This window comes from Tachysurus fulvidraco, chromosome 18, assembly GCF_022655615.1.
Source record: "Tachysurus fulvidraco isolate hzauxx_2018 chromosome 18, HZAU_PFXX_2.0, whole genome shotgun sequence".
In the NCBI taxonomy this organism is placed as follows: Eukaryota; Metazoa; Chordata; class Actinopteri; order Siluriformes; family Bagridae; genus Tachysurus; species Tachysurus fulvidraco.
In genome coordinates, this window is record NC_062535.1 from 157,501 (window position 1) to 177,500 (window position 20,000).

A 20,000-nucleotide genomic window follows, 5' to 3' on the forward strand; every position below is an offset into this window, starting at 1 on the left:
ATCAGACACAGCAAATCGTCGTGTGTGATATCAGACACGGCAAATCGTCATGTGTGTGAGATCAGACACAGCAAATCGTCGTGTGTGTGATCAGACACGGCAAATCATCATGTGTGTGATCAGACACGGCAAATCATCATGTGTGTGATCAGACACGGCAAATCGTCATGTGTGTGATCAGACACAGCAAATCGTCATGTGTGTGTGATCAGACACAGCAAATCGTCATGTGTGTGTGATCAGACACAGCAAATCGTCATGTATGTGATCAGACACAGCAAATCGTCATGTGTGTGTGATCAGACACGGCAAATCGTCGTGTGTGATATCAGACACGGCAAATCGTCATGTATGTGATCAGACACGGCAAATCATCATGTGTGTGATCAGACACAGCAAATCGTCATGTGTGTGAGATCAGACACGGCAAATCATCATGTGTGTGATCAGACACAGCAAATCGTCATGTGTGTGAGATCAGACACGGCAAATCGTCATGTGTGTGATCAGACACGGCAAATCGTCATGTATGTGATCAGACACGGCAAATCATCATGTGTGTGAGATCAGACACGGCAAATCGTCGTGTGTGATATCAGACACGGCAAATCGTCATGTGTGTGAGATCAGACACAGCAAATCGTCATGTGTGTGAGATCAGACACAGCAAATCGTCATGTGTGTGTGATCAGACACAGCAAATCGTCATGTGTGTGTGATCAGACACAGCAAATCGTCATGTGTGTGTGATCAGACACAGCAAATCGTCATGTGTGTGTGATCAGACACAGCAAATCGTCATGTATGTGATCAGACACAGCAAATCGTCATGTGTGTGTGATCAGACACGGCAAATCGTCGTGTGTGATATCAGACACGGCAAATCGTCATGTATGTGATCAGACACGGCAAATCATCATGTGTGTGATCAGACACAGCAAATCGTCATGTGTGTGAGATCAGACACGGCAAATCATCATGTGTGTGATCAGACACAGCAAATCGTCATGTGTGTGAGATCAGACACGGCAAATCGTCATGTGTGTGATCAGACACGGCAAATCGTCATGTATGTGATCAGACACGGCAAATCATCATGTGTGTGATCAGACACGGCAAATCGTCATGTGTGTGATCAGACACAGCAAATCGTCATGTGTGTGAGATCAGACACGGCAAATCGTCATGTGTGTGATCAGACACGGCAAATCATCATGTGTGTGATCAGACACAGCAAATCGTCATGTGTGTGATCAGACACGGCAAATCGTCATGTGTGTGATCAGACACAGCAAATCGTCATGTGTGTGAGATCAGACACGGCAAATCGTCATGTGTGTGATCAGACACGGCAAATCATCATGTGTGTGAGATCAGACACGGCAAATCGTCGTGTGTGATATCAGACACGGCAAATCGTCATGTGTGTGATCAGACACAGCAAATCGTCATGTGTGTGAGATCAGACACGGCAAATCGTCATGTGTGTGATCAGACACGGCAAATCGTCATGTGTGTGATCAGACACGGCAAATCGTCATGTGTGTGATCAGACACAGCAAATCGTCATGTGTGTGATCAGACACAGCAAATCGTCATGTATGTGATCAGACACGGCAAATCATCATGTGTGTGATCAGACACAGCAAATCGTCATGTGTGTGAGATCAGACACGGCAAATCGTCATGTATGTGATCAGACACGGCAAATCGTCATGTGTGTGAGATCAGACACGGCAAATCGTCATGTATGTGATCAGACACGGCAAATCATCATGTGTGTGATCAGACACAGCAAATCGTCATGTGTGTGAGATCAGACACGGCAAATCATCATGTGTGTGATCAGACACAGCAAATCGTCATGTGTGTGAGATCAGACACGGCAAATCGTCATGTGTGTGATCAGACACAGCAAATCGTCATGTGTGTGATCAGACACAGCAAATCGTCATGTGTGTGAGATCAGACACGGCAAATCGTCGTGTGTGATATCAGACACGGCAAATCGTCATGTGTGTGAGATCAGACACAGCAAATCGTCATGTGTGTGAGATCAGACACAGCAAATCGTCGTGTGTGAGATCAGACACGGCAAATCGTCATGTGTGTGAGATCAGACACAGCATTTCAATAGCAGATATACAACAGAGTTATTAAACACACAATGAACAGTTTGTGAGGTTATAAAGTGTAAGTGTATAAAGTGTAAGTGTATAAAGTGTAAGTGTATAAAGTGTAAGTGTATAAAGTGTAAGTGCTTACAGGACTCTTAGCTTTAGCTGCTGTGAGGAGCGACATGGTAATTTCTGACAGATAATCAAACACCAGAAAGTCCAGCTTCCCTCCGTGTATGAGCTGAGGAACTGCAGAGGAGCACAATGAGGAACAACATTAAACGTACATAATAAAGCAGTACAGTGTCTGTGAGATGTTTTCATCTTCCCAAAGTCATCATACTTTATACTGAAGACCGAATGTGTGCAGAAATGTGTTTATAAATCAGGGACTGACACCAGCTTTGTCACGAGAGGTGTACAAACACTGCAGCAATTTACAGTCTAGGTGTGTATGTGTGTGTGTGTGTGTGTGTGTGTGTGTTTGTGTGTGTGTGTTTGAGTTTGTGTGTGTGTTTGTGCATGTGTGTGTGTTTTAGAGCAGAAGAACAGTATATTGACGTCACTGTGTCTTTATGTCATTACCTGACGTCACTGTGTCTTTATGTCATTACCTGACGTCACTGTATCTTTATGTCATCACCTGACGTCACTGTGTCTTTATGTCATTACCTGACGTCACTGTGTCTTTATGTCATTACCTGACGTCACTGTGTCTTTATGTCATTACCTGACGTCACTGTATCTTTATGTCATTACCTGACGTCACTGTGTCTTTATGTCATTACCTGACGTCACTGTGTCTTTATGTCATTACCTGACGTCACTGTATCTTTATGTCATTACCTGACGTCACTGTGTCTTTATGTCATTACCTGACGTCACTGTGTCTTTATGTCATTACCTGACGTCACTGTGTCTTTATGTCATTACCTGACGTCACTGTGTCTTTATGTCATTACCTGACGTCACTGTGTCTTTATGTCATTACCTGACGTCACTGTGTCTTTATGTCATTACCTGACGTCACTGTGTCTTTATGTCATTACCTGACGTCACTGTGTCTTTATGTCATTACCTGACGTCACTGTATCTTTATGTCATTACCTGACGTCACTGTGTCTCCCCAGAAGCCGGAAGCACAGCCGATTCTCACTGTTTTCTTCTCTGAAGAGTAAAATCTCACTAAAGTGTGTGAATGATAGTGATTTTTACACACACTCGGACACCTGAGCAGTGTAGCCCGAGTCAGCACACACACTGTGGCACTGCGGAACACAGTCTCTGTTATAACAAACATTTTTAAAAAACTTTCACTTATTTGTTTGTTTCTAAAATAAGCAGAAAAACGCGATAGTGAAAATCATCATGGGTCAAAGTCGCACTCGGTGCCACACCATATAGAGTCCGGGTGGAACAAAGCACTCAGTCACTTAATTTCCGTTCCTTTCAGGGAAAAACGAGAACAAACTAATCATTAATTATAGATAATATATTATAATAAAATCATATGAATATAAATATATATTACAGACTCCAGTTACAAAAACACATATTAAGCTTGTTTCATGCATCAGTTTTCACTATTATGACCTTAATGGTGTGAGGAGCTTAGCATCTGTAGGCCAGTTTGCATAAATAAATATAATCCAACAATTTTCACTACAGTCATAATAATGGAGCTCCACAAAAATAAATAGAAAGGAACAAATAGCACACTGATATAATGACCACACAACTTTAGGCAAACCACCTGGACATTGTAAGGTATATTTGTAGGATCGATATCAGATTGTAGAGCTAAATGGTGACGACTCTAAACAAACTAAGGTAATAGTTGGTGTTCCACAAGGTTCTGTTTTAGGCCCATTGCTTTTCTCCCTATACATGTTACCCCTTGGTGCAATCATTCATAAACATGGTATTAACTTCCACTGTTACACTGATGACACACAGCTGTATGTTTCAGCAGTCAGATGTGAGACATCAGCTTAATAAGACTGAAGGTCATGTGAAGGACATCAGACAGTGGACACTTACTAACTTCCTCCTGTTTAACTCTGACACACAGAAGATCTTGTACCAGGACCACAGACAGTCAGAAGTAAGCTTTCTGATTACAGAGTAACTCTGGATGGTCTTTCTATTACATCATGTGCAGCAGTAAAAGACCTCGGTGTGATTATTGATACCGGTCTCTCATCTGAAGCTCACATAAATAATACCACAATGTTAGCCTTCTTTATCTCAGTAATATTACTAAGATAAGACATATGATGTCATGACATGATGCAGAAACACTAGGTCATGTGTTTATTACCTCTAGGTTGGATTATTGTAATGCTTTACTGTCTGGATGTTCAGTAGGAGCAGAAACAAGCTCCAGCAGAGTGCTAACTAGAACCAGAAGATATGAACATATCACTGAGTTCCCAGTGTAACCACTTCTTCTCTCTGGACCTACCTGGTCCAGTCTGATGCCTGGCCTTTGGTTGGAGTCTCGTTGTTTGATGGTGCACTGGGGATGGTTCAGTGTGGACAATCTGCAGACCCATGGGAGTGCTGTGGATAGAACCTAAAGAGACTTTGAACTGCAGACTTTGCACTGACTGTTGTTATGGTAGATTTTGTGCTCTGGTCTCCATTGTTGAACATTTCATTACCTGTGAATAAAGTCTAATCCCGCTCTCAGTGTTTATTAGGATTTATAATCCCGCTCTCAGTGTTTATGAGGATTTATTATCCCACTCTCTGGTGTTATAATGATTTATAATCCCACTCAGTGTTTATAATGATTTATAACCCCACTCGCTGGTGTTTATAATGATTTATAATCCCTCTCAGTGTTTATAATGATTTATAATCCCACTCTCTGGTGTTATAATGATTTATAATCCCACTCAGTGTTTATAATGATTTATAATCCCACTCTCTGGTGATATAATGATTTATAATCCCTCTCAGTGTTTATAATGATTTATAATCCCACTCTCAGTGTTTATAATGATTTATAATCCCTCTCAGTGTTTAGAATGATTTATAATCCCACTCTCAGTGTTTATAATGATTTATAATCCCACTCTCTGGTGATATAATGATTTATAATCCCTCTCAGTGTTTTTAATGATTTATAATCCCACTCTCAGTGTTTATAATGATTTATAATCCCACTCTCAGTGTTTATAATGATTTATAATCCCACTCTCAGTGTTTATAATGATTTATAATCCCACTCTCAGTGTTTATAATGATTTATAATCCCACTCTCAGTGTTTATAATGATTTATAATCCCACTCTCAGTGTTTATAATGATTTATAATCCCACTCTCAGTGTTTATAATGATTTATAATCCCACGCTGATCCAAAACTTTATTTATGGAAAATGTGACAGGTTCTACATGTGATATGTAGAATAATATTTTAATATTTTGTGCAATTTCTTCAGAATTTTAAAAAGCTTTTCTGGAATGAAGATAGGTTAAGATAAAAGACTGCATTTGTTCTCAGACCCCCAGAGAGCGCCACAGTCTGAAACATCTCCTCATCTCCTCATCACTCCATTCCCTTTCCCTTCTCTCCCTAGAGACGGATGTCTTTATTTTAGATAGTTTATTTACACACAGTTCAGCTGACAGACAGTCCAGAAGCTCCATGTGTACCTATAAAAAAACAGAGTGTTAATTAAGGCTTTCACTATTTACATCAGAAATATTAAATCAGTGTAATGTAGTGAAAATTAGCTTCAGAGTCACAGCACACAACTGAACCCAGAGAAAATAACATCATAAATAACCTTAAAATAAGGACAAAAGAACAAAAACACTAATAATAATAATAATAATAATAATAATAATAATAATAATAATAATAATAATAATAAAGTATTATTATTTATTTGTTTGTTTGTTTGTTTTAATAAAATTTAAATATGTTGAATATACTGCATGTATATGTATATAATATTTTGACTTTAAACTGAACTTTTTAAACTAACATTAAATTCTGGTCAGCATCAAGGCTCTGGAATATTTACTAAATGACAGATTTGTCATCAGCTTTAAATAAAATAATATTAATAAAAACAAAAATAACTGAAACTGTTCATATTACATTCAGGCTGGTGGATATGAGTAAGTGTTTCTGTCATGCCTTCGTGTCTTTCTCCATAAACAACGAGCTTATTTTTTTTATTTGTTTTCACACTGTTCATTTTACGGGAAGTTCAGCAGTTGTGTAAATTGTCCTATGAGCACATTATTAGTTTTACACAACCTTCATGTTCAAATGTCTTTTTATCTGTTTTTCTTTCTTCCCATTCAGTCCCCTGTTATCCGTGTCCTTTTTGCTGAACACCGTGTTTGTTCTTCCTCTTGGTCGATCATTAATTTGATGGAGATGTTGAGTCATGAAGTTTATCAGTGAGTCAGATTGACGGTCACTCACGAGTGCTCATATTGGAAGTGTTCAGCCAGAGGAAAGTCAGTCGTTTGTACAGAGAAGTAAAAGATGAAGCTTCAGTTGTCTGTTCTCTGCCTGTGTGCGCTCATTCTTTCTGCCTCGGTGAGTGAATTCTTTGAATAATGACATTATCACATTTATCTGATTCCTTTTCTGACAATAATGATGATACACATACTTGCTTTTAGTGTGAGGATGAAGTGTCTGAAGTCCTGAAACCTAGAGGACCTCGTCCTGCCGAATCTGGCTTCAAGGCAGATAAATGTGCTACAGAGAAAGAGTGGCCCTTCTGCACGGACGACGAATGGGTAGAAACTCACTGTTCTCTATAACACTGAATCCTCACTGACCTTCACACTTAAATTTCTATTTTAAATTTTAATTTAAATCACAATTCTCTATTTTCATCATAATTCATTCGTAGGGCAGAAAATGTCCATCTGGCTGCAGAATTCAAGGCCTTCTGGATCAAACTAACCATGAGATCCTCAAAAAGATTGAGAAGATTCGCAATCTTCTTGACGAGGGAAAGAAATTGCATAGATCTACAGATGTGGAGTCCAAAAACACGTACAACTACCTGAGAGAGAGCCTCGTGTCCAGCGCAGGTGTGTTGTCAACCCAGAGGAAGTCACCTACATCACAATCCAGTTTAAATCGATATAGTTTATTATTTATAGCTTCATCAATCTTTCTTCTTTACTTAGACAAAATACATTACAAATACTTTTGTTTAATTTCCAGATTTATGAACTACGTTTTCATTTGAAAAAATGAACGTTGAACTTTGGACTTTAAACAGACACGAGTGTTGATGTTCTCTTTCAGGTAATGATAACAGATATTCCTCTCTGGCTGAACAGCTGAGGCAGAGGATAGTTGAACTGAAGATAAATATTGACCAGCAGCTGAGAAAGCTGGAGGATGTTAAAGATCAAATCAAAACTCAGTTCCTCAGTATCCAGCGTCTGGAGGTAAAAATACACCTTCAAGCAACACTATTAAGAATTAGACTTTAAAGTAAAGCTTAAAGAAATAATTGAATGGAAATAAATTCAGCAGCACATTCTGTTCATCCCAAAGTTTCAGCTGGTGTGTGATTCTGGGGTGTGTTTATATATATATATATACTGTAGCCTGTAAGGTGATGTTTTGTGTTGACTCCTGAGTCTGAAAGCTCATACATCACCTTTACACTGATGTACAGCTTCAGAACAATTCTAGCGCCAAGTGCAAAGTTCATTCAGTTTAAATAAATGCAACAATAGAAACTTACGTAGCTGAACCTACTGAACCTACTGAATTTACTTGTCTAGCTATTTGACAGGTCATCATCTTGTCCCATGTATTAAAGTGAAGAGACGTTAAATTCTGTTTCTCTACTCTGTGTCTTCAGCTCTTTATTGACTCATCTCAGTGAACTCATCTCATCTTTTTACAGTTTTTAGTTTGATTTACAATGTGTTCTACAGACCGGTGATCGATCAGGTGCATTCACACACTTACACTTCACTCATCTTGCAGGTCGACATTGACATCAAGCTGCGCAGCTGTAAAGGTTCCTGTGCCAGCTCTGTTACCTTCTCTTTGGACAAGGGCAGCTATGAAACTCTGGAAAAGCAGCTGGACCGCCTGGATACCTTAAAGGTCCAGAGTGTGGAGACTGTCAGTTCCTTGAAGGTACTAAAGAGCAGGGTACTGAAAGACGTAAATGTGCCATCTATCTACAAGTCTGCAACCGGTGGAAAAGAAAGTGCTGCACAGAAGACCTTCTTCGGTGATGTAGGCCAGCTTCAGCTCTCCCTGGAGGCTGAGGGCTCCACAGCAGAAACGGCCGCCACCGTCAGCAAAGTCAGCACAGGTACGGGCCAAACCACACCCATCTCTACATCACGAGTCACCACCCAAACCCTCAGCTGCACCCAGACCGTACGCAAGATATCAGTGCAAACCAAAGACGGTGTTAAGGAAAGGTATGAGACGGTCAGAACCGGGCCAGGGTGTGACAGCATTTCTGAAGTAGAGCTCCTGAGTGCAGCTAAGGGTGGTAAAGAACTGACATCCGGTTCAAAATCCATCACCACAATCAGCCGTGATGACGGAGACCTCGGTGTGTATGCTGGAGACTTCTTTAAAGGACTCGGTTCTAACGGACAGGACCGTAAGTCCTTCACATCCTCTACTTCTTCCTCTTCCTCCTCCAAAACTATCCTTTCGGGTGGGAGCAAAGGTTTTCACGTTAAGACCGTCTTGGCAACTTCTTCACCTGATTTCGGTGATGACCTTGGGGAGTTCTTTCGTGGAGATATAGAAGATGATGTTCCTGATCTACATGCTCGCAGTTTGAAGACCCGCGACGATCGCAAAGCTGATTTTATTGGCGGAGGTACACTTGAGTGACACTCACATACCTCCACCAAAAAGTGAACCATTTTTTAAAAGCAAAAATTAGTTCTGATTAAAAATGAAACAAGAAATCATTGCTTAGAAAACTGCATAAATATTTGTGTTACTTTCCGGTTACAAATCACATGCTTGAATGATTCTGTTGTTTGGATTGAAAGTGGAATAACTGTTACTGCAATTACTGTGTCCTAAACATGTAGATGCTTGTGTACAGTCATATGTTGTTAACCAAAGGGTCAGTGCACATCTCCTTTAATGTACTGAGGGAATATTGACAACTGGAATAAAATTGCAGCATCTGCGCTAATTGTCAGATCTCTCCTTTCAGATTGTGTTGATATCCAGCAGAAGCACACCGCAGGCGGTCAGAGCGGCCTGTTCAAAGTAAAGCCGGCCGACTCGGAGGAGGTAGTGGAGGTTTACTGTGACCAGGCCACAGGTTTGGGGGGCTGGGTTCTGATCCAGCAGAGGGAGGATGGGTCTGTTAACTTCAACCGCACATGGGATGAGTATAGTGTCGGGTTTGGGAAGATAGACAAGCATGGAAAGGGTGAGCTTTGGATTGGGAACAAAATCTTACATCTCCTTACTCAGAAAGAAAGTGTTCTGAGAGTGGAGCTGTTCGACTGGGCAGGAAACGAGGTGTACGCAGAATACAACATCCAAGTGGGCTCAGAGACAGAGGGGTTTCAGTTAAGAGTTTCATCTTACACAGGAGACGCAGGAGATGCTCTGGTGCAGGGTCAAGTTAACATGAGTTCCTTCCTTTCACACACTGAGATGAAGTTTAGCACGTTTGACCGAGACAATGACAAGTGGGAGAAGAACTGTGCTGAGATCTATGGGGGTGGGTGGTGGTACAATAACTGCCAGTCTGCCAACCTTAATGGGATTTACTACAAGGGAGGAAAGTACGATGCTGCTAGCACAATTCCCTATGAGGCGGAGAATGGAGTTGTGTGGCTGCCTTTTAAACCAGCTGATTATTCCCTTAAAGTGGTCAGAATGAAGATTAGACCTCTCTGAGCTCAGAGATCAGGTCATGTGTGTTGTGCTTCTTGTGCTCACCACAATGTGAAATACTACACAATTAACTGATGTCATGTTTGCAATAATACTAATAACAATAAAAAAAATGTGTTCACTTCATTTTGTGTCATTTCTTTATTTAAAAACATCACACAAACAATGAGCTTTTCCCAAAACAGCTATTTACATCATACCACTTTACTGTGTTCTGTGGGATCTCTGAGAGCAGGAAGAAGTTGGGTTAATATGGAGGATGATGATGATGAAGATATTGATATAATAATAATAATAATAATAATAATAATAATAATAATAATAATAATAATAACAACAACACCAATACCAAATGATGATGACGATGATGATGATTATTATTATTATTATTATTATTATTACTCCCACTATTATACACTGACTTTCACCCACTGGTTTTCTCATATTGTGATCAGATAATGATAATTAATGAGAAATTAAAAATGTTCCTAATAAAACTAAATCAGCAAAAATTTCAGTGAGAAAGTCAGAAGTTTATATGAAGTTTAGGTGAAATATAGAAGAACATTGCACAGATATTATGAACAGTTCCATCAGTAAACTGCAAATATTAAAGTTTGTATTTTGTGTGTTTCAGTGTGTGAGTCAGTTCACTCTCGACAGCGACACACTCCACACGTTTACCAAAGACATGGACGGTGTCCAGGGAACAAACACCCTCTGTGTACTGACGAGGACGAGGTGAGTTAAAACAGTGAAGCTCCAGTAACATCAGGGTCAGAGACCTTCTGATGTTTGTGTGTTTAAGTTCAAGGTAAAAAGTGAAATCAGTCACCAGATTCAGTCTATAAAGCTAAATACAAATAATATTAGCAATTAATATTGTCTCTACTGTGTAACTGTCTCTACTGTATAACTGTCTCTACTGTGTAACTGTCTCTACTATATAACTGTCTCTACTGTATAACTGTCTCTACTGTATAACTGTCTCTACTGTGTAACTGTCTCTACTGTGTAACTGTCTCTACTGTATAACTGTCTCTACTGTGTAACTGTCTCTACTATATAACTGTCTCTACTGTATAACTGTCTCTACTGTATAACTGTCTCTACTGTGTAACTGTCTCTACTATATAACTGTCTCTACTGTATAACTGTCTCTACTGTACAACTGTCTCTACTGTATAACTGTCTCTACTGTACAACTGTCTCTACTGTACAACTGTCTCTACTGTGTAACTGTCTCTACTGTATAACTGTCTCTACTGTATAACTGTCTCTACTGTACAACTGTCTCTACTGTATAACTGTCTCTTCTGTACAACTGTCTCTACTGTACAACTGTCTCTACTGTATAACTGTCTCTACTGTGTAACTGTCTCTACTGTACAACTGTCTCTACTGTGTAACTGTCTCTACTGTATAACTGTCTCTACTGTGTAACTGTCTCTACTGTATAACTGTCTCTACTGTACAACTGTCTCTACTGTACAACTGTCTCTACTGTATAACTGTCTCTACTGTGTAACTGTCTCTACTGTATAACTGTCTCTACTGTATAACTGTCTCTACTGTACAACTGTCTCTACTGTATAACTGTCTCTTCTGTACAACTGTCTCTACTGTACAACTGTCTCTACTGTATAACTGTCTCTACTGTGTAACTGTCTCTACTGTACAACTGTCTCTACTGTGTAACTGTCTCTACTGTATAACTGTCTCTACTGTGTAACTGTCTCTACTGTACAACTGTCTCTACTGTGTAACTGTCTCTACTGTGTAACTGTCTCTACTGTACAACTGTCTCTACTGTGTAACTGTCTCTACTGTACAACTGTCTCTACTGTATAACTGTCTCTACTGTGTAACTGTCTCTACTGTGTAACTGTCTCTACTGTATAACTGTCTCTACTGTACAACTGTCTCTACTGTATAACTGTCTCTACTGTGTAACTGTCTCTACTGTATAACTGTCTCTACTGTATAACTGTCTCTACTGTACAACTGTCTCTACTGTACAACTGTCTCTACTGTACAACTGTCTCTACTGTACAACTGTCTCAGATATCTTCTGTTGGCCCCAGAGCTCATTTTAATACGATCATCTGCTGACTCACAACCTGCTGAAATTCATGCCAGTTGTGTTTTGTGTTTTTTTGCTGTGCAGGATGTGACGTGTCCATCAGGCTGTCGGCTGCAGGGTTTTATAGACGAGGCAGAAAGAGAGGTTTATGAGCATCTCAACAAAATCTGTGAAAAGACTAAACCATATAAAAGCGCTTCATCATCTACAATAATTAACACGGCTCAGTTCTACGAAGAACAGAGGAAGAATATCGTCAAAACATACAGTGCGTAAATCTTCTGTGTCAATCAGTAATAAAAGACTTGGAGTTAGACACAAAATAATGAACAGCGCAGCTGTGTGATGAAGCAGAGCTTCTCCATTGGGCATCAGCGTGAGCGCATTAATGCTGCATCAGTCAGACGTGAACACTGAACCAGTCCCTGCTGGAATGATGTTCTACACCAGGACTGATGTACAAAAATCTATTTATTTTGAAGGTTTTTAATGAACTTGAAGTTGTTGCTCTTTACAGTAGAAGAACTGCGCTATGCTGAAGCCGCTGAGATGCTGCACAGGAACCTGACGCTGTTACAGAAGAAGATCACTGAGCTCTCCAGAGGAGTGCAGATGTACCACAAACAAACTGAGGACCAGATCAAAAAAATCCAGCAGTTAGAGGTTAAAGTTCAGACTTTTCTGCAGCTTAAATGTAATGAATAATCTGGTTTTGTTTAGTCTAAACTTCTGACTAATGATTAGTGGATTTGTCCCCGTCAATGTTTTCTTTCTGATCGAAACTTTATCTCTGTGTTTGATTTGTCTTGTTTGTCTTTTGGCTTTTGGGCTTTAGGTGGACATTGATATCAAACTCCGTGCGTGTAAAGGTTCATGTAAGCAGACCTTTGACCATGTGCCTGATCATCATACATTCAGATCGATGCAGGACACCATGGACACAGTCCACCTGACATTCACAAACCAAGACACAAACTTGGACAAAAAACTCAAACTGCAACCTGTGTTTTGACCTCATGATTGTCTCACATACACAAAATTACCTTTCGTCTACTCAGAGCTGCTCAGAACCTTGAAGGACATGGAGCAAAATCAGGTGGTGATGGATGATGAGCTCCTGCAGGATCTGTGGAATTCTCATGGAGAATCAGCAACATAAATCATGGCAGTGGCTAAAGTGGTTAAGGCTCTGGGTTGTTGCTGCTTTTATTGTATAAAAACATACTTCTGGGACTTTTATTTTGACATGAATACGGCTGTTATATTTTGATGAAAAACTAAAAGGTCACATTAAAGTACAGAAACTTCACAAAAAATCTGATATTTTTCTGTTTATTATTAATTATTAATTATTACTCTGAATAATTTAGCAAAATATTTAAAATTTTTATACAAATGAGACTTGTTAGGGTTAGGGTTAGTTAGGGTTAGTTAGGGTTAGTTAGGTTGGTTAGGGTTAGTTAGGTTAATTAGGTTGGTTAGGCTTAGGGTTGGTTAGGTTAGTTAGGGTTGGTTAGGGGTTAGGGTTAGTTAGGTTAGTTAGGGTTAGTTAGGTTAGTTAGGGTTAGTTAGGGTTGGTTAGGGTTAGTTAGAGTTATTTTATAAAACTAGAACATGAAGTGAATATGTAGAGCTGTGTTCTGTCTGTGTTCACAATCAGACCCCACACTTATAAGTTATAATCAGACTACAGAGTTAAGATCAGACTACAGATGTTACAGCCATGCTGGGTTAGGGTTAGGGGGTTAGGGTTAGGGGGGTAGGGGTTTGGGTTAGGGGGTTGGGGTTAGGGGTTTGGGTTAGGGGGTTAGCGTTAGGGGGGTAGGGGTTTGGGTTAGGGGGTTAGGGGGTTGGGGTTTTAGGGGTTTGGGTTAGGGGGTTGAGGTTAGGGGTTTGGGTTAGGGGGTTGGGGTTAGGGGTTTGGGTTAGGGGGTTGGGTTAGGGTTAGGGGGGTTAGGGGGGTTAGGGGGTTACATTGGCACCATTACACCACATTGGCAGTCATTAATGTGACCTTTCTAAAGTCACTGATCAGTTTTGACCTCCTGATCAGATTCCAGACATTTTATTGGATTAGACGAAGCTCCCAGTTCACATCCTCACTCTGCTGATACACAATGACGCATCAGAGACTGATGAAGTTTTATATCTGTGAATTATTTCTTCTTTTAATTTTCATGACAAGCTTGGATTTTACTCCAGGTTTAAAATCTGTATTTGTCTTTTCTACATGAGAGTCGAAGTGAAATATAACTTAGGGTCGTGTTTACGTCAGTTTCTAATTAATCATCTTAGAGTAGAGCTCTAACATCTGACATAATCTGTGTCTGATGCTCAGTTCCTCAGGGTCTAATCTCAGTGTCTGATGCTCAGTTCCTCAGGGTCTAATCTCAGTGTCTGATGCTCAGTTCCTCAGGGTCTAATCTCATGTCTGATGCTCAGTTCCTCAGGGTCTAATCTCATGTCTGATGCTCAGTTCCTCAGGGTCTAATCTCATGTCTGATGCTCAGTTCCTCAGGGTCTAATCTCATGTCTGATGCTCAGTTCCTCAGGGTCTAATCTCATGTCTGATGCTCCTTATTCTGGTCATGTAGTAAAGAACAGGTTTGAGACCAGAGCATCGACTGCAGTCATATGGAGACGTGTTGGTAATTAGACCAAAGGAAGATTAAACCAACTGTTAACTGTATGACGTCATATGATGTACGATCTAGTGCTTGTTAATATTATAAACAGCAGCTACATTAATTCCACTGCTTCTCTCTCTCTACCATCCCAAGGCATCCAGATACTGTAGCAGCTCAGATCGTCTTCCTTGTGATGAAGATTTTGGACTGAGATGAGGACGACTCTGAGGATCCTGAGACATCTACAGATCTACCAGCCACAGTTAGACTCTGTGACACTAAAGAGGAGATGTGAACTCCATGTGATCTTTACATCACTACAACATTTATCAGACTGTATATATATAATCACACCCCCAGTGTCACCCAGATGAGGATGAGGTTATATAATCACACCCCCAGTGTCACCCAGATGAGGATGAGGTTATATAATCACACCCCCAGTGTCACCCAGATGAGGATGAGGTTCCCCTTTGAGTCTGGTTCCTCTCAAGGTTCCTTCCTTTACCATCTAAGGGAGTTTTTCCTCCCCACAGTCACCTGAGTCACCTCAGACTTGTTCATTGGGGATAAATACAAACACATTTATATATATCTAATATTAATCTGGGACTTTTGTGTTATATTAATCTTTATATTAATCTTTATAAAAACCTTTTGTTTATGTTTATGTTCTTGTAAAGCTGCTTTGTGACGATGTCGATTGTAAAAATCGCTATACAAATAAACTAGAATTGAAAACTTGATTTATATAATTTATTATACACATACTTTGTAAACATCATCTGATCATTTATACGAAACATTCAGGATTGTAACACAACTCGGAGTGTCAGACTCACACTAGATGTCATGTTGTTGTTCAGAAACTTTCCCTGTCTGTTATATATGTACATGTTGCTACAGACGTTAACTGTGTAGGGCTTTTGGTCTGAGTGATAGACATGAATGTAGGTGACCAACACCATGTGGACAGAAAGTTTATAGTGTTGCTGAGACGATCAGAGACAAATAGAAGTTCACATAGAATATGTTTTATTTTAAACATAACTTTACTTACAGGATGCAGTTCATATTTCACTGATAAAGTTTTTTCAATCATATTCATATTCTATTTTATTTCCAGAATAGAATTTGCTGAATAAGATTACAACGAGAGTAAAGCGTGTGTATGTGTGTGTTATTTTAAAGCAAAAAATGGTCTAATCTTCATGCTGATGGCCTTGAGTGAGTACCACGAGCCCTTCCAGTTCATCCACACGATGCCGTCATCTGTTCCATGCTTGGCCATGTTCTTTGTGTAAGCTCCACCCCAGTAGTATCGGCCGTTAGGATTAGCTGAATGACAGGCGTTGTACCACCACCCACCACCATCTTCTTTTGAACACTGCTTGGACGGGTCACCAGGTACCCTGTGTAGGTTAAAGAGTTTATTACATTTGATTAAATTTTAATTTATTTATTTACATACTGTATTGTGTTTTATGTGTGTGTGTGTGTGTGTGTGTGTGTGTGTGTGTATATATATATATATAACGAGACAACAATGTGTAAAGGTGTAAAAATGGGAAAATGTCTTTCATTAATACACAAAATTGTAATTGGTGACAAATCACTGTTACAGAAGAGAAACAAATCACTTGGGGTTGCGCTGTTATGGGAAAGTGATCAACTTTATGACAGAATCTTTGCTTCGTCACGTCACCATGTCACTGATTATTTTCCTAAACTCCACTTCAACAAGTTTTCTATTCTTTACTGGAGGCTGCAGTGAAAAGTGTTTAGCCAATAACCATCAAAATACAGTTACAAATAATAAATAACACTAAAGTACAAAATAAGTGATTTATATGTAATAAAGAAACAGAATTTGATCTCCACTGTGAGGGAAGTGACGCTCACCAGCGATCATTGTCTCTGTCGTAGGTGCTGAACATCATGCCATTGTGGATGGTCATGGTGCGATTAACACCAAACAGCTCTGTTGCCCCGGTGATGAAGGTGTTTCCTGCTGTTCCGGAGTATTTGTCCACGGCCACCATGTAGTTCGAGGCCTCGCCTTGTACAGTGAACTGCTGGTACTGAGCGTAGGTCTTGGTGCCTGTCCAGTCCTGCATCTCGATCAGAACCTCAGTCGGGCCTGTCTTAGTGATCTGACTGATGCGGTCATTACCGAGCCAGTACTCACCTACATCACCAAAAAAACAAAACATCCAGAGGTCAGAAGCCATCACTGGTATACAAAAACCCCACAGAAAAAGCTCATGTCATTCATTCATCTACTTCTAGCTGTGGTTCTGGAATCTATCCCAGGAGTGCTGAGCATGAGGCAGGAATATAAACTGGAGATACAGAGCCTGCTCCATGGCAGCCCTCAGACACTATCAAACTTCTGTGGAAAACATCTCACCAGGAGTTTCGCAGTAACCTTTCCCAACATCAAAAGCAACGTTTCCAAAACCTCTCTTGTAATCATCCCATCGCCGGCCGAAGTCCACGCTCCCGTCCAGGCGGTTCTGTATGAGCAGCCAGCCTGAGGGAAGTGAAAGAGCAACACGTATAACCTTCTCACAGGAGTGACTGATAAACACAACGCACAGTCAAAAGGTAAAAATGACAAACCTAACCCTGGTTTTTATTCAGTATTAAAATCGCTCTGTTTTCCGTCATGTCGTACCTCCGTTCTGGGTTGTCTGATCACAGTAGACCTTGTATGGTGTGTGTGAGGCTTCTGGGCGTATGAAGTACATCTCAGAAGTTTCTCCTCCATTCCTGTAAACATCCTCGCAGTCTTTTCCAGAGACCACCGGGATGGGGCAGGACACCACACACGGCTCAGCACACTTCAACTTCTGATCAGTGACAGCTTTCTCCATACGCTGGATCTTGTCCCGCAGTTTCTCCAGAACTGCCTGAAGGATTTTAATGTTCTGTGGAAATGTGACATCCACTGTTTCTTTCACATATGCATGCTGGACCTCAAGGTCATCTGTGTAGCGACTAACCAAATCGCCATTACCTACAAAGGCAGAAGAAAGACGTTTTCCTTACTATAGATCTTCACATGAGTGAAAAGCAGGGAATCTTTAGTCCTGTTGAGTAAGTGAGTATATCTGTGAGTACACACGCAGTACACGGTACACACGCAGTACGTTGTACGCACGCAGTACGTTGTACGCACGCAGTACACGGTACGCACGCAGTACACGGTACGCACGCAGTACACGGTACGCACGCAGTACACGGTACGCACGCAGTACACGGTACGCACGCAGTACACGGTACGCACGCAGTACACGGTACGCACGCAGTACACGGTACGCACGCAGTACACTGTACGCACGCAGTACACGGTACACACGCAGTACGTTGTACGCACGCAGTACACGGTACGCACGCAGTACACTGTACGCACGCAGTACACTGTACGCACGCAGTACACGGTACGCACGCAGTACACGGTACGCACGCAGTACACGGTACGCACGCAGTACACTGTACGCACGCAGTACACGGTACGCACGCAGTACACTGTACGCACGCAGTACACGGTACGCACGCAGTACACTGTACGCACGCAGTACACGGTACGCACGCAGTACACGGTACGCACGCAGTACACGGTACGCACGCAGTACACGGTACACACGCAGTACATGGTACACACACAGCTTCAAAAGAACATGAAGTACATTTAAGGCATGACTCCCTCATCCAGAGTGACTTATAATTTATACAACTGAGCGTTAAGGGCCTTGCTCAGGGGCCCCGCAGTGGCAGCTTGGTGGACCTGGGATTTGAACTCATGACCTTCCGATCAGTAGTCCAATGCATCAACCACTAGGCTGCCACATCCCTGTGGTACACATATGTGGGTGATTGTTTCCAGTGTTCCTTTAAAGAAAAACTCCATTCTGATTGGTGAGGTACAGCGGGCACACACTCCACATCTGTACACATCAGCTTCCAAAACTGTGTAACTTTCACACTTACACCTCCATCATCACCATCGCCACCATCAACTCCATCATCACCATCATCACCATCAACTCCATCATCACCATCACCTCCATCATCACCTCCATCAACACCATCATCTTCCTCAACATCATTACACTCCTACTAGATCTACTACCTCCATGACTATCTGATCCAAACACTGTAAATATTTCATGCTGTAATGAGTATAAAGACTAAACTCTCACTGAGACACAGAAATCTAACACAGAAATCCTTTACCATTGTTGATCCTTTGTCTCTCTGTGATCTCTGTGCTCAGATCCTCCACGTATCTGTACACAGTGTTGGATGTCTGTGACAGGATCTCTACGTCTCTCTTCAGCAGAGCCACCGTGGGTCTAACGTCCTGCTCCTGCTTCAGTAAAGCTGTTTTCAGTTCACAGCCCGTAGGACAGAGGACACCCTGCAGGACCAAATCAGACATCGTCTTACTTTCCACACAGCGTGAAGCTCTAACACAGAGCTTTATTGTGTAAATGGTTTTATTAGACTTACCATTGTCTCTGAAGCATGAATACATCCTCCACTGTCGGGAATTTCCTTCTTCTCCTCCTCAGGCTTTGTTTCTGTTGTCGTAGAGGGTCTCGGTCCGTAACGTCCTCGTCCACTAACAGGTGGTGGGGCAACAACAGGGGTGTAAACTTCACGTCCTCGGTTTAGAGGTCTGTGACCTCGAGGATCTTTGTATACACCTGTGGACTAATAAACATTAAAACATAGAACATTTAGTAAATTGTGCAGTTTACAGTCACAGTTAAAATTCAGTGATCAGGTCCATAAATATCTTTTATCTAAATAAAAGGATTAATGTTTAAATATTAACTATAAAAACTAATCACAGTAATTATATTTTAGTAACTTCAATCTATATTAAAGGTAAATCCACATGATGAGGTAACATGTAGAGGTATAAACAGTAATGGGACAACCTCGAGGACAAGGAGACACGGTGTCCAGCTTTTATAAGCAATTATTGTAATTTAATTAGAGCAGAAGATAAAAAATGTCTTACCTGGGTTGTTTTTACTTCCTACAGAGAGAGAGAGAGAGAGAGAGAGAATAATTGGGTTATTGTTATAATCCCGAGATAGAACATCTTTACTAATCTCAGGAGTTTATACTCACTGCATCATCAGGATCATCATAATCACTAACGGCCCGAGTCAGAGCTACACACACACACACAGTGAGGAAGAGGAGAAGCTTCATGATAAAGAGCAGGAAACGCAAACAGAGACGTTCTTGTTGCTGTTCAGCTTTACAT

At 40.9% G+C, this 20,000-nt stretch overlaps 4 protein-coding genes across 36 annotated transcripts in view; 1 reads left to right on the forward strand and 3 right to left on the reverse strand.

Moving 5' to 3' along the window:
* The window catches only part of lratb.1 (lecithin retinol acyltransferase b, tandem duplicate 1), a 17,061-nt gene extending 13,523 nt beyond the window's left edge, over nucleotides 1-3,538 (reverse strand). The window contains exons 1-2 of the mRNA XM_047802813.1: nucleotides 3,225-3,538; nucleotides 2,266-2,366 (exon numbers count right to left, since the gene is read on the reverse strand). Coding sequence (XP_047658769.1) covers nucleotides 2,266-2,366; nucleotides 3,225-3,417 — 294 coding nt within the window. The 5' untranslated portion in view covers nucleotides 3,418-3,538. The remainder of the gene's footprint in view (nucleotides 1-2,265; nucleotides 2,367-3,224) is intronic.
* The window catches only part of LOC125138460 (NLR family CARD domain-containing protein 3-like), a 358,584-nt gene that overhangs the window by 130,247 nt on the left and 208,337 nt on the right, over nucleotides 1-20,000 (reverse strand). The window lies entirely within an intron of this gene.
* Nucleotides 6,523-10,132, forward strand: fga (fibrinogen alpha chain). Its single transcript, XM_027162302.2, has 6 exons — nucleotides 6,523-6,679; nucleotides 6,766-6,885; nucleotides 7,002-7,185; nucleotides 7,406-7,551; nucleotides 8,102-8,963; nucleotides 9,312-10,132. The coding sequence occupies exons 1-6, from the start codon at nucleotides 6,626-6,628 to the stop codon at nucleotides 10,007-10,009; spliced, it is 2,064 nt and encodes a 687-aa protein (XP_027018103.1). The 5' UTR covers nucleotides 6,523-6,625; the 3' UTR covers nucleotides 10,010-10,132.
* fgb (fibrinogen beta chain) overlaps nucleotides 15,731-20,000 on the reverse strand; it is a 4,285-nt gene continuing 15 nt past the window's right edge. Inside the window, exons 1-8 of the mRNA XM_027162317.2 lie at nucleotides 19,862-20,000; nucleotides 19,749-19,766; nucleotides 19,232-19,435; nucleotides 18,956-19,139; nucleotides 17,394-17,735; nucleotides 17,127-17,249; nucleotides 16,619-16,904; nucleotides 15,731-16,128 (exon numbers count right to left, since the gene is read on the reverse strand). The exon at nucleotides 19,862-20,000 is cut by the window's right edge and continues 15 nt beyond it. Of these exons, the coding sequence (XP_027018118.2) occupies nucleotides 15,897-16,128; nucleotides 16,619-16,904; nucleotides 17,127-17,249; nucleotides 17,394-17,735; nucleotides 18,956-19,139; nucleotides 19,232-19,435; nucleotides 19,749-19,766; nucleotides 19,862-19,945 (1,473 nt within the window). The 5' untranslated portion in view covers nucleotides 19,946-20,000 and the 3' untranslated portion in view covers nucleotides 15,731-15,896. The remainder of the gene's footprint in view (nucleotides 16,129-16,618; nucleotides 16,905-17,126; nucleotides 17,250-17,393; nucleotides 17,736-18,955; nucleotides 19,140-19,231; nucleotides 19,436-19,748; nucleotides 19,767-19,861) is intronic.

Excerpts from the sequence above, each read along its gene's own strand:
- fga (XM_027162302.2), top strand. The coding sequence starts at position 6,626 with ATGAAGCTTCAGTTGTCTGTTCTCTGCCTGTGTGCGCTCATTCTTTCT. Across the intron at positions 6,680-6,765 it reads CGCTCATTCTTTCTGCCTCG|TGTGAGGATGAAGTGTCTGA; the intron begins GTGAGTGAATTC and ends ACTTGCTTTTAG. Across the intron at positions 7,552-8,101 it reads TCAGTATCCAGCGTCTGGAG|GTCGACATTGACATCAAGCT; the intron begins GTAAAAATACAC and ends CTCATCTTGCAG.